Raw genomic sequence first — 21,750 nt, 5'->3', positions numbered from 1 at the left:
GCATAGAGAATATAATATATAAAGATTGATTACTGTGCTGAATAAACAGTTCAGGAATTAGGTAAGATCCATCTTAAGTGCAATGTTTTACTGTCTTTAGTTTTGTCAAACTACAGACTATACATGTGTTTATGTACCTATTCATATTGTATTCTAAACAAATTCAGTACTCATTCATATCTTACTAAACAGTCTGAAGCAGCTTTCTTAAAGTTAATTCCTCTAACCGTCATCCGAGAAGAGAGTTCATCGCCGTTTTTTAAGAGTTTAAAATTTGGGCTATGTGTTGCAACCTTCACCGAAGTGTCTTTTCTATAAATCAAGGAGCATCAGAGCATCATTCACCCTCAAACAATGAGAGCCAGGTGTCATAACAGAATCTGATATATGATGAAGACCTGAGCCCGCGCGTCAGTCTGCTCGACATCACTGATTAACTCAAACACGTTGAAACGAACACCACTCAAATGCACATCCACGAGCACACGCGGGCTCGTCCGAGGCAGATAGTTTAAAATGGGTCACCGTGTCCTTGTCCTGCTGCCTAACTCAGGAGGAGGAGGATAAATCAACCGGCTGTCTTCTCTGCCCCGGCCCAGTGATCAAGAAGATAAACCCCCGATGGGAAATCTATAAAGCCGGCCCCTCCTCTGGGAAACATGTGAAAGCGAGCGGGCGGTGGAAGAGAAGTATTGACGACAGTTAGAGCGAGCCGTGGAGGACACAGCTGCAGAGGCTGATGGATCAAACAGATGTTTGATATAGCTGCTACCTGCTGGTCACTCATTTGTGTACAAAAAGAAAAGAGAAAGCTGCCAGGTCATGTTTTACCCTTTTATTGCCCTTCTTGCTTCACAACGGAAAAACGACCTGCTAATGTACAAAAAGCGTAATAACTGGCAGCTCCTTGTTTTTTTTAACCAAAGTATCACTTATTATTCAAACAGCATTTAAACTGTGTCCTCATATTTCATGCTCCCTGAGGTGGTGACAGACTAAAAGCTTCCATCTTGGAAACACCAATCAAACCAGGGAGTTTTGCAAAGTACTGCCAGCATGGAAATAGCTGAATCCAGCCCACAGACAAGCTGCAGAATGAAAATGTTGAGATCATTAGTAGCAAGGAAGAGCTTCTCAACAGCACACCGAACATGTGAATGCAAACATGACGTCTTGTTGTTAATACATCCACATTTGTTTCTGCTTAAACACGGCACCATCTCGTAGCCCTTGGGTTGGTATTACCGGTAATTGTGTGAAGAGTTTTCTCTGCATCTTTGCCCTCAGGTCCTAATTAAGAGGAAAAAGCTACAGGTTCATTTGCATTCTTGAGCCGCTGAGAATCAGAGTAGTTACAGCTATCGGCAGATTCAATTCTGAAAAACTGCATACACACAACAGAGAGTCCAGACACTCGGAGGCTTTCATTCATGTCTAAGAGTGTCATGATTTTTTCACAAGCAAGCAGTTGTGTTTGCATTTATAATTCAGATCGAAGTGACCCACTGCAGAGAGACGATGACAACAACAGGAGCATTTAATCGGCAAGGTTGTTGGAGTATCTCCACAGTGAACTGTGAGCTCAGATTGAAAAGGCCCGAGGGACCAAGAAGCCACAAAGTCATCCGCCGGTCGATTTGGCACACTGTTGGTTCGGGGGTCTCGTTTCTCGCATTCAGCCTGTCACATCCCATCACAGCAAGGCGAGCCTCAACGCTCGATCTGGCGTTTAGCTCTGATGGGACACATTTCCATAGGTTTCCGGCTGTCTGAGGTTTGAGAGGAGTCGTCAGTGAGAAGGTGGCAATCCACGACTCCTCATAGGGGGAAAAGGTCAGGGCAGCAGGGACGGGCTACTATCAGAATTTCTGCTCCACCTCCAAGAGCTAATAAGACAACGGCTGATATTCATAACTGTGAAGAACTAGAAGGACACTCGGAGCTCAAATCAGGCCGGTAGTTTTTCCTGTTATGTTGAAAAACAAACAAACAAACCGAAAACATAACCTCCTTGGTGAAGAAGTTAGTTAGTGTTATTCTGGAGCTTCCCATAAGACTTAAAAGGCAGCAGGAAAAACAGAGAGTATGTTGTTCTCCTGTGGGATGAGCTTATGCTCCTTGAGATTATCACTTTCCCCTGCTGGGGGATTTGTCACTTATTCCTTGTGCAGCGGGCAAGCTGTTTAGTGACGCTTCCTCAGGGACGCATAATACAACAGGATAATACAACAGCAGACTGGGGACATTTTATTTATCGCAGAGAAGGAAAATAACAACATCGACGGCTGCTGGTCGCATCAGTGATACTCTCTAGTGTCTCTCTCACACACACACGCACACACACCGTCAAACACGTCAAACTCTGAGCTGCCACTAACTCATCTTCCTCGCCATCATGCCATTCAGCGCTCTCATTTCCGTCCTAAACCCCCTGCTGTTAGCTCTCCTGCTGCTCCATAACTAGCACCTGATTAGGTGCGTTATTAAACCCTAAAACTTCAGCACATCCACATCCTGCAGAGACTCCTGGAAAGACCTCGTTATCTCCCCATCAGCTTCACCACCGGCTCCCTCTGTCTGGCAACTGGACACTATCCCATCATCATCCCACCAATTTAAAAAGGGCAACGCAGCTCTGGAAAATGCCAACAGAACTTTAAAGTGGCAGAGTTTCTTCCTCCGGCCTCAGCTAAACATAAGAGAACCAGGCAGGTCTCATGAAACATGGAACCATACTAAGACTATCGCTGCCTCCGACAGGCACACTCTTTAGACTTTTGTGTTGCTTCCTGCAAGCAAATTAAGGGTGTAATTAGGAGGTTGAACTCCGAGTTCCCTCAGCAATTTCGTAAGAACATGAACATTAAACAAGCTTCCTCACAAATGGTTTATTGAAGAGGTACTAGAGCCTGTGAGGTCTCTGGTGCTTGTCCCCACAAAGCAATTTTCCAGAACAGTACCAACAATATGACCTCCTCAGCCAAAGCAATAAGGTAGCTATGATCCACAAAATCAATCAAACACAAATCTATGGCCTTGTGGCTATTACATAACATGTTGTTGTTTGTGCATCCACATTAAACACCCCTATCACTGCTGCTCATTTATTCGCAGTTAAACCTGGTGGAGCATAATTACAGTCCCTGAGTGTTTTGAAAAACGAAGGACTCTGGATGTAATTTCCATCTATCAGCCTTGACGGTTTCTTCTTCCTCTTCTTCTTTTCCTCATCGTCTCACATAATCTCCGTCTCTCTGCTCATTCCACTTCCTAACTAGCCTGCAATCAAAACCGTCAGTCACACTTAAGGCTCTAAATACCTCGCGATTCCCTAATCAAGAGACACCACTCTCGCTTTACCTCGAACGGGCTCCAGATGCCCCTGCAGCTTCACCTGTCGATCACGCCACGGCTAATAAAAGACTAGTTCTAGGACCAACACAGTCTCACAGTTCGCGAGACAGTCACGAAATGCAATCAATTGGTTTCATTTGCAGGGGGTCATCAATTTAACAGTGAAACACAATTTGACGAGGAACCGACTTTGACGTAACACCTGCTCGCTTCCACTTGTCAACTCGTTGCAACACTTCATTCAAACTCGACAAAAATAAAATAAAACTCACCAAACAAACGTCTTGGTTAGTCCTCCCAATGTTCCAACAGTCGCCCACTCTGGTTTTGTCACAATAAACCCTAAAGTTAGTTGTTAAAATAAGGCTCCTCGAGCGTTACACGCTGTTTGTGAGTTTTCTTCTTCTTCTTCTTTTTTGTTTGTGTGTTTTCGCCGCTGTCTCTTCTTCGTTTGTTGACCATTTCAGCCCCCTACCGGCCGGAGTGGGGAACTACCAGTCAATTACGGTATAAAACTCCGTCAATAAAATGTGTTTTGAGATTTACACTAAAAGTATTGATTATTTTCTCAAACTCAATGTGAAATATATATCAGCAGAGACCTTGTAATCCATGTTATAGAAAGCACAATGTTGCTGCAACTTGTAGCTCTAACTACGCTGTTACCCATGAAATATTTAGCGCACATTAATGTCAAATTGGTCCACCTGCTGGAGAAGATTTGTGAGCAGCTGACACAGATATGAGGACCTCGAGTCCGGCTGTGCAGCACCTTGGACACAATGTTCCATCTCACCTCTCAGACCAGACCACACACCCCATAAAACACCTCACCTTCTGGGACAGCTCTAAATCGCCTCGCCCACTGCGTGTTTAGGGTTATTCTCTCTGGGTGACAGCTCTATTAAGTAGCTCACTGATCATCCGGCTGCTGGACTTTAAAGGACACATTTCATCCTTTTTAAGCTCTTCTTTTTGTGTCTATGTTTAAAGGGGTATTTTTTTCATATCCCATAACACAGAACAACCATCTGGGTCAGACACGCTCGGAAAATATTGTAACGTACGTAACTTGGGAGTAATATGTGACTTCAGTGTCTTGCTCAAGGACACTTTAACTTTTTGAGAGGAGGTGCATCAAGAGAGATCAAACCTCCAGCTGTATAATTGTTAGACGTTTAAGCGTTACCAACTGAAATGTAAACAAATTCTAGTTATCAGCTTTTGAAATTGAAAGTTACATTTTGGACCACACTGTAAAAACTGTGATTGGCGTTAATTAATACCTCCTAAATAAATAATAGTAACCTTTGCATAATTAAAAAAGACTATGTAAAGTTTGGAATTACATTGAGCTGAATCCAACAAATTTCAATTATTTATTAATTACATTTTACTTAATTTAGTTTGAATAAAATCATATATTCAGTAAATGTAAATCAATTTCACCCAGATATTCAGTATGCAGAATATGTCGAAAGACTAAAGAGCTTCATTTTCAAGCAGCCAAAGAAGCACAATGATGAAGTGGCTTCATTATTTTCTCCGGGTCATTACTTTCCCTAAATGTTTCTGTAGTCAAAGGGACGTTGAGGCTATAAGAGTGCAGGCTGATAGAGGTCACAGAGCGGTTACTGTCCCTTTAAAATCCCCAGCAGCTAAAGAAGGTGATCCACTTTCTTAATCCTCAGAATTAGTCTTTGAGATCTGTGAGCTTCGGTCAACTTGGCTGGCTATTCATTTAGCTGATTCACTCTGCATGCGTCAACATCTCTCTTTTTGTTTATTCTTCTGTATTGTTTAAACGTAATTACCATCCATGCACTGTGACCTCTCTGAGCTTTAAAAAATAAAGAGATGTTTCCTATCGGGCAGACAGGATAGCGAGCACTTAACTGATTGGTGGAAAGAGGAAATAAAAGAGGGCAGATCTAAAAACCTTTAGGTGGACTATCTGAATCCTTTTTTTCTCTTCTGCTATAGCTTCTTTGTGTGTGTGTGTGTGTGTGTGTGTGTGTGTGTGTGTGTGTGTGTGTGTGTGTGTGTGTGTTTGTTTATCTCTTAGTCTCATGTGTGCTCATGTTACATCACTGTAAAGCCTCTCAGACTCTTCAGGTCCTTCATTATATGAGTGAGAGGATAAAGACCGGGCTGATGTCATTAGCTCTCTGCCTGACCATCTCAACTAAAGGTTGATCACTTAGGCACATGTGATTATCAGATGTTTAACATATGAAATGTAAGAAATAACATAAAAAAACAACTATGTAATAAGGTGAGAAATATATTCTAGACCTTGAATGTATTCTTTCTGAATCTCAATACAAGTCAAACGGACAAATAAAAGAATTAATGAATAAATACGTTTCATTCTTATGTATCTCTTGTCAGGAATGAATACAGAATATAATGTGTCATTTCATAACGTGTATTTCAGATTAGATAAGATGACTATGAAGGAGTAAACATGTATACTTATTGGATTATTAGATGGACGGAAATAACTCAAGCAGTATTTCAACCTGAAGATTTCCCCTTTCAGACATTCCCTGGATCAGTTTTCATGATCTATCCGTCTCCTCTGCAGACGTGATAGCGTCTCGGTGTTAATTTCCCTCTCCTTTCCAACAAACAATGTGACGGCGATAAGCAGGACGTCCCGGTTCCACTTGACATCTTTCTGAAGAGGTGTAAAATTGAATACCGCACGATGCGCCAACAGTTCATATAATATAATACTATCAGTCAGTCAGGCGCTTTTATTATCAAACTGTGTTATCATGCTCTAGCAGCGTAACAACGACACACCACTGAACTACTGCACAAGCAGCTGTCCCCTGTTGGAGCGCTTCTTCCTGATATTCTGGAAGTCAACGCTTGGATCAATGAACCTCCAGCAACCAAATGGACTTTCTAGTTTTGGCTCCGAATGCGAGACCACTTAGATCCCCGTGAGGAACTTCACTTACTGCCCACAGGAAGCTGCCGGTCAGGCAGCTGGGAATTGGACCCACCTCTGACACCCCGGATTTACACCCACAGAAAATGTGCAGCTGTGCCTTCCACACTGGTAATGTTTGTGTTTGAGAGATCCAGATGGCCATCACGGCTCTGGAGGCCATCCAGGTTATTGAGCACCAACATGCCTCCTGTTTTCATTATCACTGGCACTTAGTGAGCTTTTAAAAAGGGTTTATAAGTCATAAATGAGTGATTTATTAGTGGCAAATAAATCACATATCTATGACTATATATACAGTATATACATATATAAATAACGAGCCATTAATAACCTAAATGTCATTAGGGTGTGGAGAATACAGTTGCCGTTCTCCAGATTGCTTTTTTTTTGTAATAGCTCTCTAATTCACACATTAAGTGTGAAAGAAATGAAATGAAAAATCGAGATTAAATGTCTTAGTGGTGCTAACACAAGCTTAAAACAGTTTCAATGCTCCTTGGCATAGATTCCACTCGTCTCTGAGGGGATGAAACAGTTTTTCAAAAGATATTCCCTCATTTGATGAATAAATCTCCCATAGTTCAATTAGGTTGAGGTTTATTTGACTGCAAACGCCGCAACTTATGACTCACATCATTTTCATGCATGTTGTTTAACTTTGTAGATGATACCACAGGTCTGATTTCAGCTTTCAAAAAATAGGTTTCATCCCTGGTGGACTGGTGTGCAGTAACCAACATGGAGGTCCAAAACAAAAGGAAGTACTTCCATAAGAGCCACAGTGGACTGGCCATCTGGTTTTGGTCATGAATGGTTTGGAAATTCAGCTGGTGGTGTTAATGCAGAAAAGTATAGAAGAGAAACAGAAGAGAGAGACGTAAAAGTTGTATCTCTGCTTATGCCGGATGCCAGTGTGCCTGCCAACGACTGTTCAAAGTTATGTAAAAGATTTGTGCAAACTAAAAAACAGAGCATCAAGACAGACTGTGTTTTTTCCCCACATCTGCAAAGAGGCAAAGAAACGGCTACATCATTACAGCGATGATCATTATTCTTATCTATATTTCTAAAACTCATCAAATATTCAGGACAGCCCATCGTTGGAGAAGAGGGCTGCCTCTGAGCTGTGTGTGCTGCCTTTGATAGCAGATCACAGCATCTTCATACCACCTGAAATGACATCTGACAGGGAGGATTTTTTTACAATCACGTCGGGATTTCAGACGTCTTAGAGAGAAGAAGCACCTCGATATTGGCTATTTAAGCTGTCTAAAAGACCTTTAAATGGCAGATTTCACAGCGGCCTCTTCGAGAATGAGAGACGAGATGAGACAGGCAGAGTGATACTGATTGGGGCTTTAGAGATTATCAAAAATGATTATTCTTTCTTGGTAAAAGTCCAGAAGTATTAGCTGCAAAATGTACTTAAAGTATCATTAAAGTATCAAATACTTGTTTTTCACACAAAAAAGGCCCCAGTGGCTAATATCATTAGATTATTAATACTGATATTAAGCCAAATATGTTTGTGTTTTGGACCGTTGGTCAGACAATACAGCAATTTCAATATGTCATATTTGGGCTTTTGGAATTTGTGACATTTTTATCGTTTTAAGGCAACTTGTGGACCAAATGATTTATCGTTTAAGTAAGAAAATAATCAACAGATAGTCAATAATGAAAATGATCATTACTTGCACCCCTCGTCATATGTTTTTAAATCTTTTCTGAAACGTAACCACCACCAACAGCTGCTGTGGAGTAAAGAGTTCAATATTTCCCTCTGAAGAGTATTGAGCGCAGTACTTGAGCAAATGCACTCTCCACCACTGCAAACCACATTCACAGAAACCACCAGCGATGAAAATCTGATTTAGCTCTCTAACCTGAATGTGTTACGGTCACATCTGCTCCTCTGACTTGATGAGAAAAAACCTAGAGAAAGCCAGCATGTGACTCAAGAGGAATAAGAAGCAGCTTTGATCTGTGATTAAAAAAAAAAAACTGCAAAAACTCAAACTGCCAGGATGTGCCACTCATTAGGATTCTGATGGAGCTCATCACAGTGCAGTCGCTCCAAGATAATCCAACTCACAGCTGCTAGAGTTATATATTTTATATATATATTAGCAACAGAGGGGTTTTATTTGCTAATAAATAGCCTCACATCTGGCCAATGGCCCTACTAACCTCCATATCTAATCAATGGCTTGTGCAGCGAGTAATTCGATTGCGGTCTGTGGTTGCTGTTTATTGCTAAAACTGGTGATGAGCGGACTTTGGGACACATGTTCACCCTAAATCAGAAAGGATATTTAGCCCGCTGTGTGTTTCTGTAGGCAAAAATAGAAGCGCGCTCTCTATGAATGTGATTATTATGGGCTGTGACATTAAATTCCCATTTGAGAACAAGCTGTGTTTTACAAGCAGGCATCCGTGAAGATGCACAGTGTGATGATGGGATATTAGCTATACACACAAATTCGATTTATATGAGGATTATGAACCTTAAATTATGCTCAAAAAGTCATATGTTTCTCTGGGTGTAAATTGGTGTGATGGCACTCATCAGAGGAATAACATCAAATCTGTTGTTTTTGGCTTGAATTACAGTTCCTTCATTTACACACTTGATCTGTTGTGTCTATTAAAAATGCTTATTTTTCACAGCATATTAAAAAGTCCACCATCTCCCCACCAAGTGTTGAGTCAAGGTAATTTGAATGACACAACAATCGCAACAACAGCAGATTTAAAACTTCTGGCGCATGAATATCAAAAGACTTTTAAAATGTTTTGCCTCCACATCTCTGCTTGGGGCTAACAGCCAAATCTCTGATAGAACTGTCTGTAGTGGAGTTGCATTGTGGGTAATGAAGGCGCCAGGTTTTGAAGAGCACGACGAATGAGTGGAAAATAAAAGGCCATATCTCTGCTTCTGCTGCATCATTTTTTGACAATGTCATAGGAGTGTAACCCTAACACTAAATTGGTGGAGAACTCTTTAAAAGTGATGATTAAACAGGCAGAAAAGGGCAAATTGGTGTTAAATGCAAACATCATCAAAAGCCTGGGAATATGCACAATAAGAGGAGAAATGTCAAGTTGAAGAGGTCACGTTTTCAACATGTATACAGTAATTGATGCGTTGTAGAGTATTATCGTAGTAGTAGTATCGTTAGGTTTTGAGTGTGTTCGCCTATAAGAAGTGTGTATGTGCAGATATATGTGATGATTATGTAACTGAGTTTGTGTTCATGTGTGGTCTAGTATATTAAATAGGATGATGATTTTTATATGAAATCTTGGTAGACTATATGCGAAAAAATTGATTTACTTTTTCATCAAAATGTTCTTTGTGTGTTTATTATTCTTTATTATTACATTCAATATTTCTAAAATCCTAAAATAAACCTCTGGTTCTGTTGCTCTGTAGATCCAATCTATCAAAAGTAAAGATTTAGGAGGAAAGTTGTTAAAGTTGATAATTACTTGTCCTTCTCCCGTGTGTACTGAAACTCTTGGCTGAGATATAAAGCTCAGTCATTTGAAAATATCATTTTTGGAAGGAAATCAAGATCTTCTCTGTCTGCTTCAGAGAGGATGCTGGAAATTTGACTAAAAATAATTAAAGGTATAAAGAAGCAGTTTAGTCAGTCACTTACATGTCCCTGCTCCTTTGAACTTCTTTTCTCATTTACTCTTACATGTGTTTTTCATTTTCATTTAATGTGCACGGTGGGTTTGAAGATGTTAGAGAGACCCTTTCTCATTCAGAGAAAAAACAATTTGCATATTTCCAATTGAAGCTGCAGTTGAAAGGCACGCACAATGTAAACCCTAAAAAAACAACTGAGGACTTACCTGTTAGGTGAGAGTTTATTAAGCTTTTATACTGACAGCCAAGTTGTTTACCACACAAATATGACAAAAATATGGATGTACTTTGGAATATTTTGCATTTAAGGGATTTAATCGTCTCTGAATATTCAAGCTTTGGGATGAAAAACATTCTGAAAATACATTTTTGTTCATTTAAGGAAATCAAACATTTACATCACTCTCTGTGTATTATGGGTAATCTCAAAGTCCACTTCTGACCTGCAGGTATCATTTTTAAAAGATTGTAAAAGATGCTTGTATCTTTTCATTATTTAACTCAGCACACTGTTCCCCAAGACTGCACTCCACCTACACTTAAGACAGTTACATAATGCTTTATAGGGCTTTGATAACCACATCAATGCTATAAAATTGACAAAATAATGAAATAGGGCTGTGGACAATCTATTGGAGTCCTCAACCTGAAAAAGCAGGAAAACGTGTAACCCTTAAAGCTGTGTGCATTTTGATAATTTTACAATCTGTTGATGGTAAAACATGTGATTGTGAACAATTTCCAGTAAATTAAACTATACTCATTTGAGCTGCAAGTGATGTTTACAGATCTCGATGACCTGCTTATGACCTGAACAAAAACAGGAGAACATCTGGATTTTTATGAGCAGTCTGTGTGAATGTTGAACTGTTTTTATATCAAACTTTATGAGGAGATGGGGGCAAACCCTCTGATTGTGGACCAGCATTTCTTGTGGATTGAATCTCATTGGAGCGCCCCACACACTCTGACACACTGAAGTGTCTTATGAAACTACACAGCCTGTAGTCAGAGCAGAGTCTCCTACCTGCAGCCAGCTGCATCCAGCCGCAGATCTTATACACGGTGCCGGTGCTGCAGAAGAAGAAGAGCCCGAAGCAGCCGATGCAGGAGATGACCAGCACCATGGACATGCCGATGAAGAAGGAGGCGGCCTTGAACGCACCGGACGGGATGGTGCTGAACTCGGTGAAGCTGCCCTGACAGGTCAAGTCCCGGGACAGCCCGTTCCCGATGCAGTAGTGGAACAGACCGAAGTAGCCCGCCTGCGGGGTGTCCATGCCGTCTCCGATCCAGTACGGCTGGATGAAGCACACCACATTGACGATGGCGAAGAGGATGGTGAAGATGGCCCACAGGACGCCGATGGCGCGGGAGTTGCGCACGTAGTTGGTCTGGTAGATTTTGGCAGCCTCGGAGGCGGGGAGCATGGTGGTGGTCGTGCCGGGGGCCCCGGGGATCATCCTCCGGTCTGTGTGAAGGGGGGTCCGGTCGGTCCTCAGGATCAATGAACCTGTGCTCAGCAAACTAACATCTGCCGCATCTGATCCGTAAAAAGGCAACAAAGCACAGTGTTCTGCAGAACTTGTCGCTGTTTTCGGATTTTATTAGATTTTTTTTCACGACTTTATTCAGTCACAGCTGTTCTCACAGCATCACTGCACTCTCGTATTCATGTTCATTCATCACTCTCGCAATAACGAAACGTGAAGCTCCGGGCGAAAAAAAAAAGCGAGCTTTAGAAATCCATCTTCCCTCATTTGTCCTCATCTGTATCTAAAAATGTCGCTGCCTGACTCGAGTCCAAAAACAGAGACTGTTATTCCGACGAACGGGTTCAGCTCTGTGATTCACTGAGCGAGATCTCGCTGAAATGGTGCGTCTGTGCTCGACGCCGGCAGACCAACAACCGCAGCTGAGACCCTGTAGTGAATTAGAGGAGGAGGAGGATAGCCTTGGATATCGCAGGGCCAGCCCACATCCCTTAATCCCAGTCTGACGCATTATTCCAGTCACACGCGCGAAATCTTAAACAGACACAATAGAGAACAACCACAGTGTAGGCGACTGCAGCTAATAGTCCTACATGTAATGCTCCTACCACGCTACAGCTGCATCACATTTAAACCCCAATTGTATGAGCGAGGTATGGACAAATGCACAAATTAAAAAAACAACAATACAACAGAATAATACGAATAAGAATACAACAAACATACAATGTCTGTAGCACTAAATGGATTGGCGTTGGCTTCCAATGAGAAGACTATGAATATTATTTCCAGATGTTGCATATACATTTATGCAGTTTTAGGTTTAGCCTACCCTGCAAAATATAGGTTAAAATATATTTTATCATGTGAGAACTGTATTAATATTCTCTCCAGTTTTATGCACGCTCAATTAAATAAAGCAAAGCATTAACTTGCTTAATTATAACGTTGTAAATGTCCTATTAGAGCTATTCTGAAGCTGTATCATCACATCACACTATCTATCTAGCTGTCATGGAATTATAAAATAATATGACACTTTACTAAGTTAAAGACTTAAAGTATATAAAAGCATCTTCTGTCCCTTTATTTCACGACTACCGAGTTTTAGAGCCATAAACTCCATTACCCATGATTCTTTGCGTGGTTTGTGATTGGCTAGTAAACGGAAGCCGTCATTTGACGTAATCTGAAGGCGCGCGCGAAACTCCTGTGAGTGTGCTCGACTGTTTATTTGCGTTTTCAACATTTTAACTTTTAGCTTTTCACCGCGTTTTAAGTTTGATCCACATTCGATTGTTATGCATATGTATTTCCATAGTGTCCTGTCGTGTTCACAGTGAATAACTTCTTACAATATTCCTTGTTTTTGCGAAGATCGGGATGTCAGCGCTGTTACAACATCCAGGATATGAGGAGGAGAGGCTGCAGAGGCTCTCGGAGCAGCTGCCCTGCAGAGAGCTCCAGGCGGGCATGCTGCTGTCGCTCATGGGACAGGTACGGAACCGTATTGATCATAATGAAATGTCACAATTCTATTGGGTACAAATGTACTGAATCTTGTTCTTTCAGCCACACCAGTACAGCTACCCGTCAGTCTTCATCTACGGTCATCGGTCTTCAGGGAAGAGTCACGTGATGCATGTTTTGCTGAAGGAACTTGAGGTGAGAGAGATATTAAAGTTCAGGGAACTCTGGGGCTGAATGGTGTTTGTTTGTGCGGTTTAGGGGGTCCGAAACATTTGTTAGGGGACAAAGTGTTCATCAGGTTTGAGCTGATGCTGCGTAAACCTTAAACAAACGCTGCAACAACACAAGCCTCCTTCAGACTGCTGAAAGAAATTGGAAATATTACATTTTATTGAAAGTGCCGAAAAATTCAGTTCCCTCAACACATTTTATTGTACTTCAGAAAAATCTCATTTCTCAGTGCACACAAATCTTTGTGTGCGTAGGCGTGTGTTTCCCTTCTTGATTCAAAATGTATGTGCAGAATCACGAGGTGTTTGATTTAGATTCCTTCCCACCCTTTGCACCCACACTTTGAGCTTTTACCCCTCAGGGAGCCGCTATATAGACAAGAACCAGCCACCGATAATGAGTGCAGCGACGTCTTTCCTGCCGACTGCAGTTAGCATCGCCTCTTTATATCTTCTCAAACATGCTGTTTGTCCTCATCAAAGAGTTTTCACAATGTGGACAACAAAATAACCAAGCAAGGCTGCAAATAACTGTTTCATTGTCGATTAATCTGCAGATTATTTTCTTTAAAATGTAAAATAAAATAGCAGCTCGGAGGTCTTCAAACTGCTTCTTTTGACCAATCAACAGTCCAAAACATTGGGATATTTAGTTAAGACAAAAAAAAGCATGACGTTTTTTCATTTGAGAAGCTGGAATCGGCAAAGATTTTCGCATTTTTGGTTTAAAAAATTACTGAAATGATTAATTGATTACCAAAATAGGTGCCAATTAAGTTTGTTTTTCAATAGATTAAGTGGGCTAATTGCCGCTGCTCTTCTGAAACACCAAATTACAGCATTTCATTGATGACAGGTTGTGATTGCTCAGTTTGCAGCAAAACCAAAGGAGAGAACCAACACAATGTGAAGATATGAAACTGATTGTCCCTCCTCCTCCTCCTCCTCCTCTCTGCAGCTGCCTCACGCCACAGTCAGCTGTGTCGAATGCGTTTCTGTTGCGCTGCTGTTTGAACAAGTCCTGCTGTCCTTCTTTGGCGGCGACGCCGCCTCGCTGCTCCCCCGCAGTCCCTCCCTGTCCGACTTCGTACGCGTCTACAGACAGCAGTGCTCCCAGTCTCCCGCCAAGCAGACGCGCTACATCGTGAGTGTCGTGCACTTTACGCCCAAAATCTAATCCGTGACACGTCAAACTATTTATTCTTTGGATGTGTCACTTAAATGTTTGCACGATAATATGATTAGTAGTGATGTAGAATGTATGATCTAAATGCGTTAGCTTTGAGAGAACTAGTGTGATGTTTTTGTCTTTTGGCTTCATCATTTTATGATATTTTAAAAGTGAGCTTGCATCATATAAAACAGTAATGTGCCGTGATTAAAAACCGCCATTCACAACCTCTAGTTTATTGAATATGGATGTTGCAAAATAAGCTCAAATGTAGACGTACATATTCTTTAGGTGATGGAAAAAGCCGAGCTTCTGAGAGACGCCGATGCCAATCTCCTCCCTGCGCTGCTGCGTCTTCAGGAACTGGTGAGAACGAGCAGCAAGCGATTTGTGTTTTTTAATTTAAGGTAACATGAGGAATATCAGTCGCACTAAAATGAGTCGAAATGATACGTGTATATACTATATTACCTTTTCAGTTATTGTCTGTACTTTGTAGCTTGTTCATACATTTTCATTTGTGAGAAAGTTTGGTATAAACATCTCTGGCTGCACCTTTTTGGATCTTTGCTATAAAAAGATAAAAGTTTGTGATATTTAGTCGCTGTTGCATGTTTCTATATATGTGTTTCTACTACATGTTTATATATATATGTGTGTTTCTACTAATGTGTCCTTCTCAGGTTGAGGACAACGTTACCGTCATCCTTCTCACTGAAATCGTCTGGGACAAGTTCAGACCAAACACCGGCTGTTTCGAGCCCCTTCTGCTCCATTTCCCAGACTACAGTAAAGGTATAATCATTCACACACACACACACACACACACATGCTACATCCGCCAGTGTCATGAATACACTGCCACCACACTGCATAATGATGACACACGCTTGGCGGATGCAGTGTGAGATGTGAGATTTGTACCTGCGAGTTTGTTCCAACACTTAAGGCAGCGACTGTGGCGGAATATTGCATTATAGAAACACCGCTGTATGAATTCAGCACTTTAGAGGGAGTGAGTGATTGTACTTGATATGTGAGAAGACATATTTCTTTTTATAATAATCTCTGTTTTCGTGCGAGTATAGTGACGGAGGTTTGTTTTGTGTGTGTGTGTCTCTGTCTGTTCACGTCTTTGAAGGTGAGCTGCAGCAGATTTTGTCCCGGGACAAACATCCTTCACATTCTGCCGAGTTTTACTCGTCCTACATCAACATCCTGCTGGGAGTCTTTTACTCTGTCTGTCGGGACCTCAGAGAGCTGCGCCACCTGGTCAGACACACACACACACACGCACAGATTTTTAATTGTTTTGATTTTCTTTCAGTCTCGCATCATTGATGTCTTCATCTTCTCTTTTCAACTAGGCTGCCCTCAACTTTTCAAAGTTCTGCGAGCCGTTAGCAGAAGGAAAAGGTAAAGCATAAAGAGTTGTAGTCATTCATCTGACAGCTGATCAATATTTAAAGATACCTTATTTTTACCCTTTTGTTTGTGTTCATTTGAGGGATCTTTCTATCACGTTGATGCCACTTAAGCTATTGAACTTTTCCATATTTATTTCTTCAAAGCTGCACCAACCTGTGGGGGAAGCAGAACAAGCTGTAAACATATTATCACCATAGAAAGTTGCTGTGCACACACGCATATAGCGAAACATATATGGTTCTTGTGTTTCCGTCGCCACTGTGTTAGGGCTGTACCGACTAGTTCGAAGCTTCGTTCATAATGTTGACACTCAAATTCTAAATCGACGTTCAAACGCCTCGCATCTCTTTTTGTCTGTCTGTTCGTTGTTTTTAAACCCGGTACTTCTGCACAGTTGCAGAGACACTATTTGTAGAATTGAGATTCCAGTGGTGACTGCGTAGGATTGTCCGGTCCAGACATTTCCAATAACTCCAGACAGCGTTGTCGAGTACAAAAGTCAAAATTTATTGAAAAGAAGATGGAGGTAATTATTTCCACAATGCACATGTTTTTTATCGAGCAAAATATTTTTGCTTCAATCCATATTTGTTGATGCTTCGTCTTTCAAAAACAACAGTTTGCTGTCCTGCTGTCGGCGCACAAAGAGACGCGTGCAATCTAGCAGCAGTCTAACGGCACCATAAATTACATTTATGTAACCACAAAAACAATCTATTATTTTCTTGGGGTGATGATGTAATGAAATAGGACGAATTACTTTCAAAGCTTCATTGGAAAACCTCAATAGAAGCTTTAAGTGTAGGAAAAGAAAGTTGGTGCAGCCCTATGTTGTAGTTGCATGTTTTAGGAGGTGCATGTCAGCTACACTGTAGACGTATAATCGGAGCTCAAGGTGAAGAATCGCTCCTCTTGTAGCTCTGTTTTGTTCCCCCTCTGGCTCTTGTGTGACAGAAATATCTAGATCTTTCGCCGCTATGACATCCTCCTCTACACCTTTCGCATTAACACCTTATTATTTGATTTCCTCGCCTTCCTGATTACATCCCTTTCTCTTTCCAAGCAAACCTGAACTGATCGCATGCAGTATAAATGTGGCTTTTACACCAATGCTGCTCTGTTTTGTGTCTTCAGTGAAAGAGACCGACACACACAAGCTGTGGAGAAACATGGAGCCTCATTTGAAGAAAGCCATGCAGACTGTTTACCTGCGAGAGGTGTCCAGGTCTGTGAACCACGTCACTGTTGACGTAACGACTCGTCTTAGCAATTCTGCTTGTTTGCCGCCTTCCGGTGAACCGATGCTGTGGTTCATTTTCGTCATTATGTCTTTTTCTCTGTGTTCAGCCTTCAGTGGGAGCAGATGCAGCAAATGGAGGAGAAGGAGAACGGAGCCATGAGAGGTACCAACACACACTGAGCACTGTTGCACTTAATGACGTCACGCGACTGCAGAGCAGATGTTAAACTGGAAAAGCGTTGATGGGGTGCAGTGACACCCTGGATTCATGCGAAAAAAATGTATTTTCTTAACAGCACATCAATGCATCACGCTGAAAACAATCCAGATCTTAGGTTGCACTGAACATCTGATGTACTGTTTGAAAGTATGTTTAGTTTTCCAGACTCATTGCATTTATTTCCCCTCAGGTTTATCTGCTCACACTCATGTTGAGCTGCCTTATTACTCCAAGTTCCTGTTGATTGCTGCCTACCTGGCATCCTACAACCCGGCCCGCACGGATAAGCGCTTCTTTCTAAAGGTAAAATCATTTTATCTTATAGGATTTTACACCACATCTCAATCTAAGGATAGAGAATGTTGCATGTTGTACAGATTGTGAAGCACTTTAAGGCAATTTGGTATTTTATGATTCATACAAATAAGTGTTTTTGTTTGTGTCCCTCTGTTTCCTCCCAACAGCACCACGGTAAAATAAAAAAAACAAATTTCTTAAAGAAAAATGAAAAGGTAATCATCTTAACTGGTCACATTTAATCTCAAGTCTCAGATTCAGCCTGTTAATATAACATATTCTCTCAATGTATTTCCTAGACAAGTAACCATCTTCTGGGGCCAAAGCCGTTCCCTCTGGACCGCCTGCTCGCCATTTTCTACAGCGTGGTGGACAGCAGAGTCGCCCCCACTGCCAGCATCTTCTCCCAGGTCAGTTGGTCGGTTGGCTGCTTCGGTCACATTCAGTCCCTTCACATTTACATAATGTTGTTCCCTATTTCACTAAACATTCAGATAGCGGTGCACAGATACAGTTAACTCGCAAAAAAGAAGCTCTTCAGATTCCTTTGACAGAACTTTTTCGTCAAATAAAGATGTGTCTGTCAGCAGAACACTAAAAGTACCCATAAAAAAAATATAGTAGTTAAATGAACCTCCTTAACTGTCTGTAGACATGCTTCTCGTTAAACTGAGCTCTATAGTGGTTTAATTTAGCCCTTTATTTAGTCCTGCAGTGCTTGTAATCTTTCTCCATGATTGTGACTCCCGAGGTTAGCTGTAGGAAGTCTCATGGGTCTATAAAGAAAATTATTTAATTTCACGCTTTTTCCCCCCATGTGCATGAACAGTATAATAATCAGAGGATTTTAAATTCGTTTTTTTCTCATTTCTAGGTGCAAATAACACATTCTTTCATGTTAAATCAAGCCTAATGACCACGGCGTCTCAGATGAGTTTTCTACCCATATGGTCATGAGTTTCGGGATCCGCGGCCAAATGCCGATCTATTTATGGGCCATGAGCATGAAATGGTTTTAGGAAATTAGGCTCAACCCGTATCTCGATCATTTAGTGAGGAGAAGCCGTGCTGAAAGAAGTGAAGCAGAGAGTCATTTCATGTTTCCCCTCCATTCTCCATTTAGATATCCTCTCTGGTGACCTTACAGCTGTTGACTCAGGTCAGTCACGACGACCAGCTCGATGCCCCAAAGTACAAATGTGCCGTTTCCATGGACTTCATCTGCGCCATCTCCAGGTGTGTGTGTGCGTGTGTGTGCATGTTAATACACAAGACTGAGACTGAAAGCAGAATAATTCAAGTAAATAGGACGTGTTTTGTGTGTTTTATCTTCCAGGACGGTGAATTTTGAAATTGTCAATTACCTTTATGACTTCCTGTGAACCTGCTGAGAATACAGGAGAGAAGACACCCAGTGACGTCAAGACAAAAGAGGGATTTATACATTTATAGACGTGCAAAATGAAGAGCTCAGACTATTGTTGGGAAATAGCTACAGGAATGTTAATCCAATTATGTCGCTGCCCCCTTGTGGCTGATAAATGAGCTTCTTTGTTCTTGTCTCTTATCACTGTCCATGTTAGATATTTGCATTTGTATAAAATAAATGCCATATTGGCAATTTCGCTTTATATTTGTTTTTTGTTGTTAAAAGCCTTTGTTAAGTTTGTTTCCCTTTTAACACATAACATGAACAAACATAACAAAAGTAATCTAAATCTATATTTAGAGCAGCAAAACATTCAGTCAATCAAACGCACAAAAAAAAAAAAAAAAAAGTTATTTAAAACTTAAAAAAAAGGTTAAAAACATTTTTATTTTAACGGTAAACATTTGAGAATCGGCGCACTAGTGAAACACTTTTACCTGTTCCTGTATTTTACAGCCTTTGACTTAATCAAATTAGCATAAAGATGTTAAGCACACTTCAGAGTCAGACAAGAACGGGTAAAAAGAGATTTAAGTATTTTTGATGCAGAGGGGCTCAGACGCTGAAAAAAAAGAAAAGATTTGGAAAGCATTGAGTGCATATAATATCCACTCAGCTCCATTATCTCCCTCTTTTATCCCTCGTGGACCGATGAGGGATCATCGCTCGCGCCATGGTGGCCTGGGAAGAGCTCAGCATCGATTAACAAGACCAGTTTGCAAACGTTGGCTGCATTTAAAGTGCACACGTGTCCCTGTATTAGAGATGAGACATAGGACATGTCGGTGTCTGCAGCACACTGGAATTATAGTCGATCTTAATAGAAATCTCAGTCTATAAATGACCTCTTCACCAGAGGCCACGATGCACTGAGGCCTTCGGGTTAAACCATGAAGGAGGATGAGGTAGTGACTAAACGCTGCGCCTCCTGTTGTGGATCATCGTCACGATGTGGGTGAGGTCCAGACTCTTTATCATCACCTCCATGAAGTCTTCATCACTGCGCGCACCGGCCACAAACTCATCCAAGGAGAGCTCGCCTGTCGGATGGGGAAGATTGTATTTTAAAGACATTAAATATATGTCGCAAAAGTTGAATTTTGTAAGAAATGTTCAAGGATGGTTATTGCTACTCATCTGTGTTTCCTGACTCAAGACAACACTGGAGCTGATGCATATCTGAACAATGTCCACCCATGATTGATTACTTCCTGAATCGAACGAGTGCCAGAACACACTCACCGTCTCCATTTATGTCAATCCTGTCAAACACGTGGTTAGTGAAATCCTCAGCGGATGTTTCCTGACTTTCATTCCCATTGATCGCACGGATGGCCTGCAGGGAACAGAGTTGGGGGGGGGGGGGGAAATCAATTTGCCATGTTGAGGCTGCAAGACAAAAGAAATCCAGTGTCACTGCACCTTTATGATGTTGAGGAGCTCGTGTCGGTCGATGCAGCCGTTGCCGTCTACATCATAAAGTTTGAAATACCAGCGCAGCTTGTGCTCCATCTTTCCCCGCATCACCAGGCTGAGAGCCGCCACATACTCCAAGAAGTCGATGTAGCCGTCCTGCAGAAAACAAGCGGCCAGATGAGGCCTGATGTGCACCCTGCAGTTCCTTGTCAAAACGGTGTCAAACATCAACAAACTATCATGCATGACCGTCTGCTTATTATTAATAAATCAGACCCCCGGTTGAAAGAGACCCCCCCCCATCCATAAAAAGATATCTGTGTGACATAAAGCGTTCCATGATGGAGGATTATCTCCAGGGTCTGTTTGAACAACAATCTTGGCATAAAAGCAGTTGTCTCACAGATACTCTCTCAGTTTAAATCATGCAGAAAGATTGCCAATGCCCTTTGTGAGCTGAAGGGGGAAGGACTAAATATAGCTTCTCAGAGACACTTATTTAAACTGATCTGAAGGCCTTGTTGCTGGGAGGTCACTGCTTTGTGTGGACATGAATGATGCTGATGTTTTTTAAAATTTGGGCAGCATGTTTAAAGTTTTAGGAACTTTCCTGCTCTTGACCTAACTTTAGGTCTAGCCTTAACAAACTGTTCAAAAGTCAAGGGGCAGATCTTGAGTGGTTTTGTCTTCGAGCAAAAACAATTGGTTGATCAAGGGATTAGTCGATAAATAATTTGCCACATTGTGATTATAAAGTAATCATTTAAAGTGGACATGTCATGCTCATTTTCAGGTTTATTTTTGTGTTTTAGGTTACTTGTAAAACATGTTTAGATTAGTTTTTATTGCTTTATTAAAATAAAACCTTTATTTTTCTCATACTGTCTGTCTGAATATACCTGTATTCACATTGACTTTCTCTCTTTACGGTTGAATAAGAACCACTACACCAGCTTTAAAAAAAGTTCATCTCTCTGCAGTCAAAGTATAAAAACCCTCCTGAATTCAACTTTGTAGGTTAAAAAAAAAAAAATCCCAGCATCTTACCTTGTTCATGTCAAAGGTGCGGAACATCTGCTCTATGTAGGCGTTGGCCTCCGGGTCCAGCCCTCGCAGCCCGAAGAACTGCTTGAACTCGTGCAGGGTGAGCTGACCCGAGGGGCACTCGGTCATGAACTTCTTGTACCAGAGGTGCATCTCCACCGCCTGCAGGTCGTCCACGGTGCTTCCTGTTGAGTTACCCATTTCTTCGTGACACCTGAGTGAAATAGCTGGATAGGTTTTTTTTGCAGCTGGTGCACAGACCGCTCAGCCCAAGTGGTCTACTGTGAAGCGGAGGTTATCCCTTTTCACAGTCACACAACAACGGGTCTTAGGGTGAG

General features: G+C 41.5%; 3 protein-coding genes across 4 annotated transcripts in view; 1 reads left to right on the top strand and 2 right to left on the bottom strand.

Annotated features, from left to right (window-relative positions):
- Positions 1-11,890, bottom strand: part of lhfpl3 (LHFPL tetraspan subfamily member 3) — a 23,388-nt gene extending 11,498 nt beyond the window's left edge. Inside the window, exon 1 of the mRNA XM_031858876.1 lies at positions 11,002-11,890. Coding sequence (XP_031714736.1) covers positions 11,002-11,437 — 436 coding nt within the window. The 5' untranslated portion in view covers positions 11,438-11,890. The remainder of the gene's footprint in view (positions 1-11,001) is intronic.
- orc5 (origin recognition complex, subunit 5) lies at positions 10,988-19,110 on the top strand. Of its 2 annotated transcripts, none has more exons than XM_031858873.1 (14): positions 10,988-12,679; positions 12,845-12,964; positions 13,040-13,132; positions 14,126-14,311; positions 14,630-14,704; positions 15,022-15,133; positions 15,480-15,610; positions 15,706-15,754; positions 16,901-16,991; positions 17,114-17,169; positions 17,417-17,529; positions 17,691-17,738; positions 17,823-17,933; positions 18,647-19,110. In XM_031858873.1, exons 2-14 carry the CDS (start codon positions 12,851-12,853, stop codon positions 18,872-18,874), a joined length of 1,407 nt encoding a protein of 468 aa, XP_031714733.1. In that variant the 5' UTR covers positions 10,988-12,679; positions 12,845-12,850; the 3' UTR covers positions 18,875-19,110. The 2 variants fall into 2 exon arrangements, with proteins under 2 accessions (XP_031714733.1, XP_031714734.1); XM_031858874.1 differs by having other exon boundaries at positions 10,988-12,964; positions 18,647-18,759; positions 18,860-19,110.
- On the bottom strand, positions 17,058-21,750 carry guca1aa (guanylate cyclase activator 1Aa). Its single transcript, XM_031858877.1, has 4 exons — positions 21,416-21,750; positions 20,375-20,524; positions 20,195-20,288; positions 17,058-19,992 (listed from the first exon to the last, which is right to left on the bottom strand). The coding sequence occupies exons 1-4, from the start codon at positions 21,611-21,613 to the stop codon at positions 19,865-19,867; spliced, it is 570 nt and encodes a 189-aa protein (XP_031714737.1). The 5' UTR covers positions 21,614-21,750; the 3' UTR covers positions 17,058-19,864.

This window comes from Anarrhichthys ocellatus, unplaced genomic scaffold, assembly GCF_004355925.1.
Source record: "Anarrhichthys ocellatus isolate YVR2014 unplaced genomic scaffold, GSC_Weel_1.0 scaffold21, whole genome shotgun sequence".
Lineage (NCBI taxonomy): Eukaryota > Metazoa > Chordata > Actinopteri > Perciformes > Anarhichadidae > Anarrhichthys > Anarrhichthys ocellatus.
Note: the sequence above shows the minus strand (reverse complement) of the source record. Positions and strands in the feature narration are given on the sequence as shown.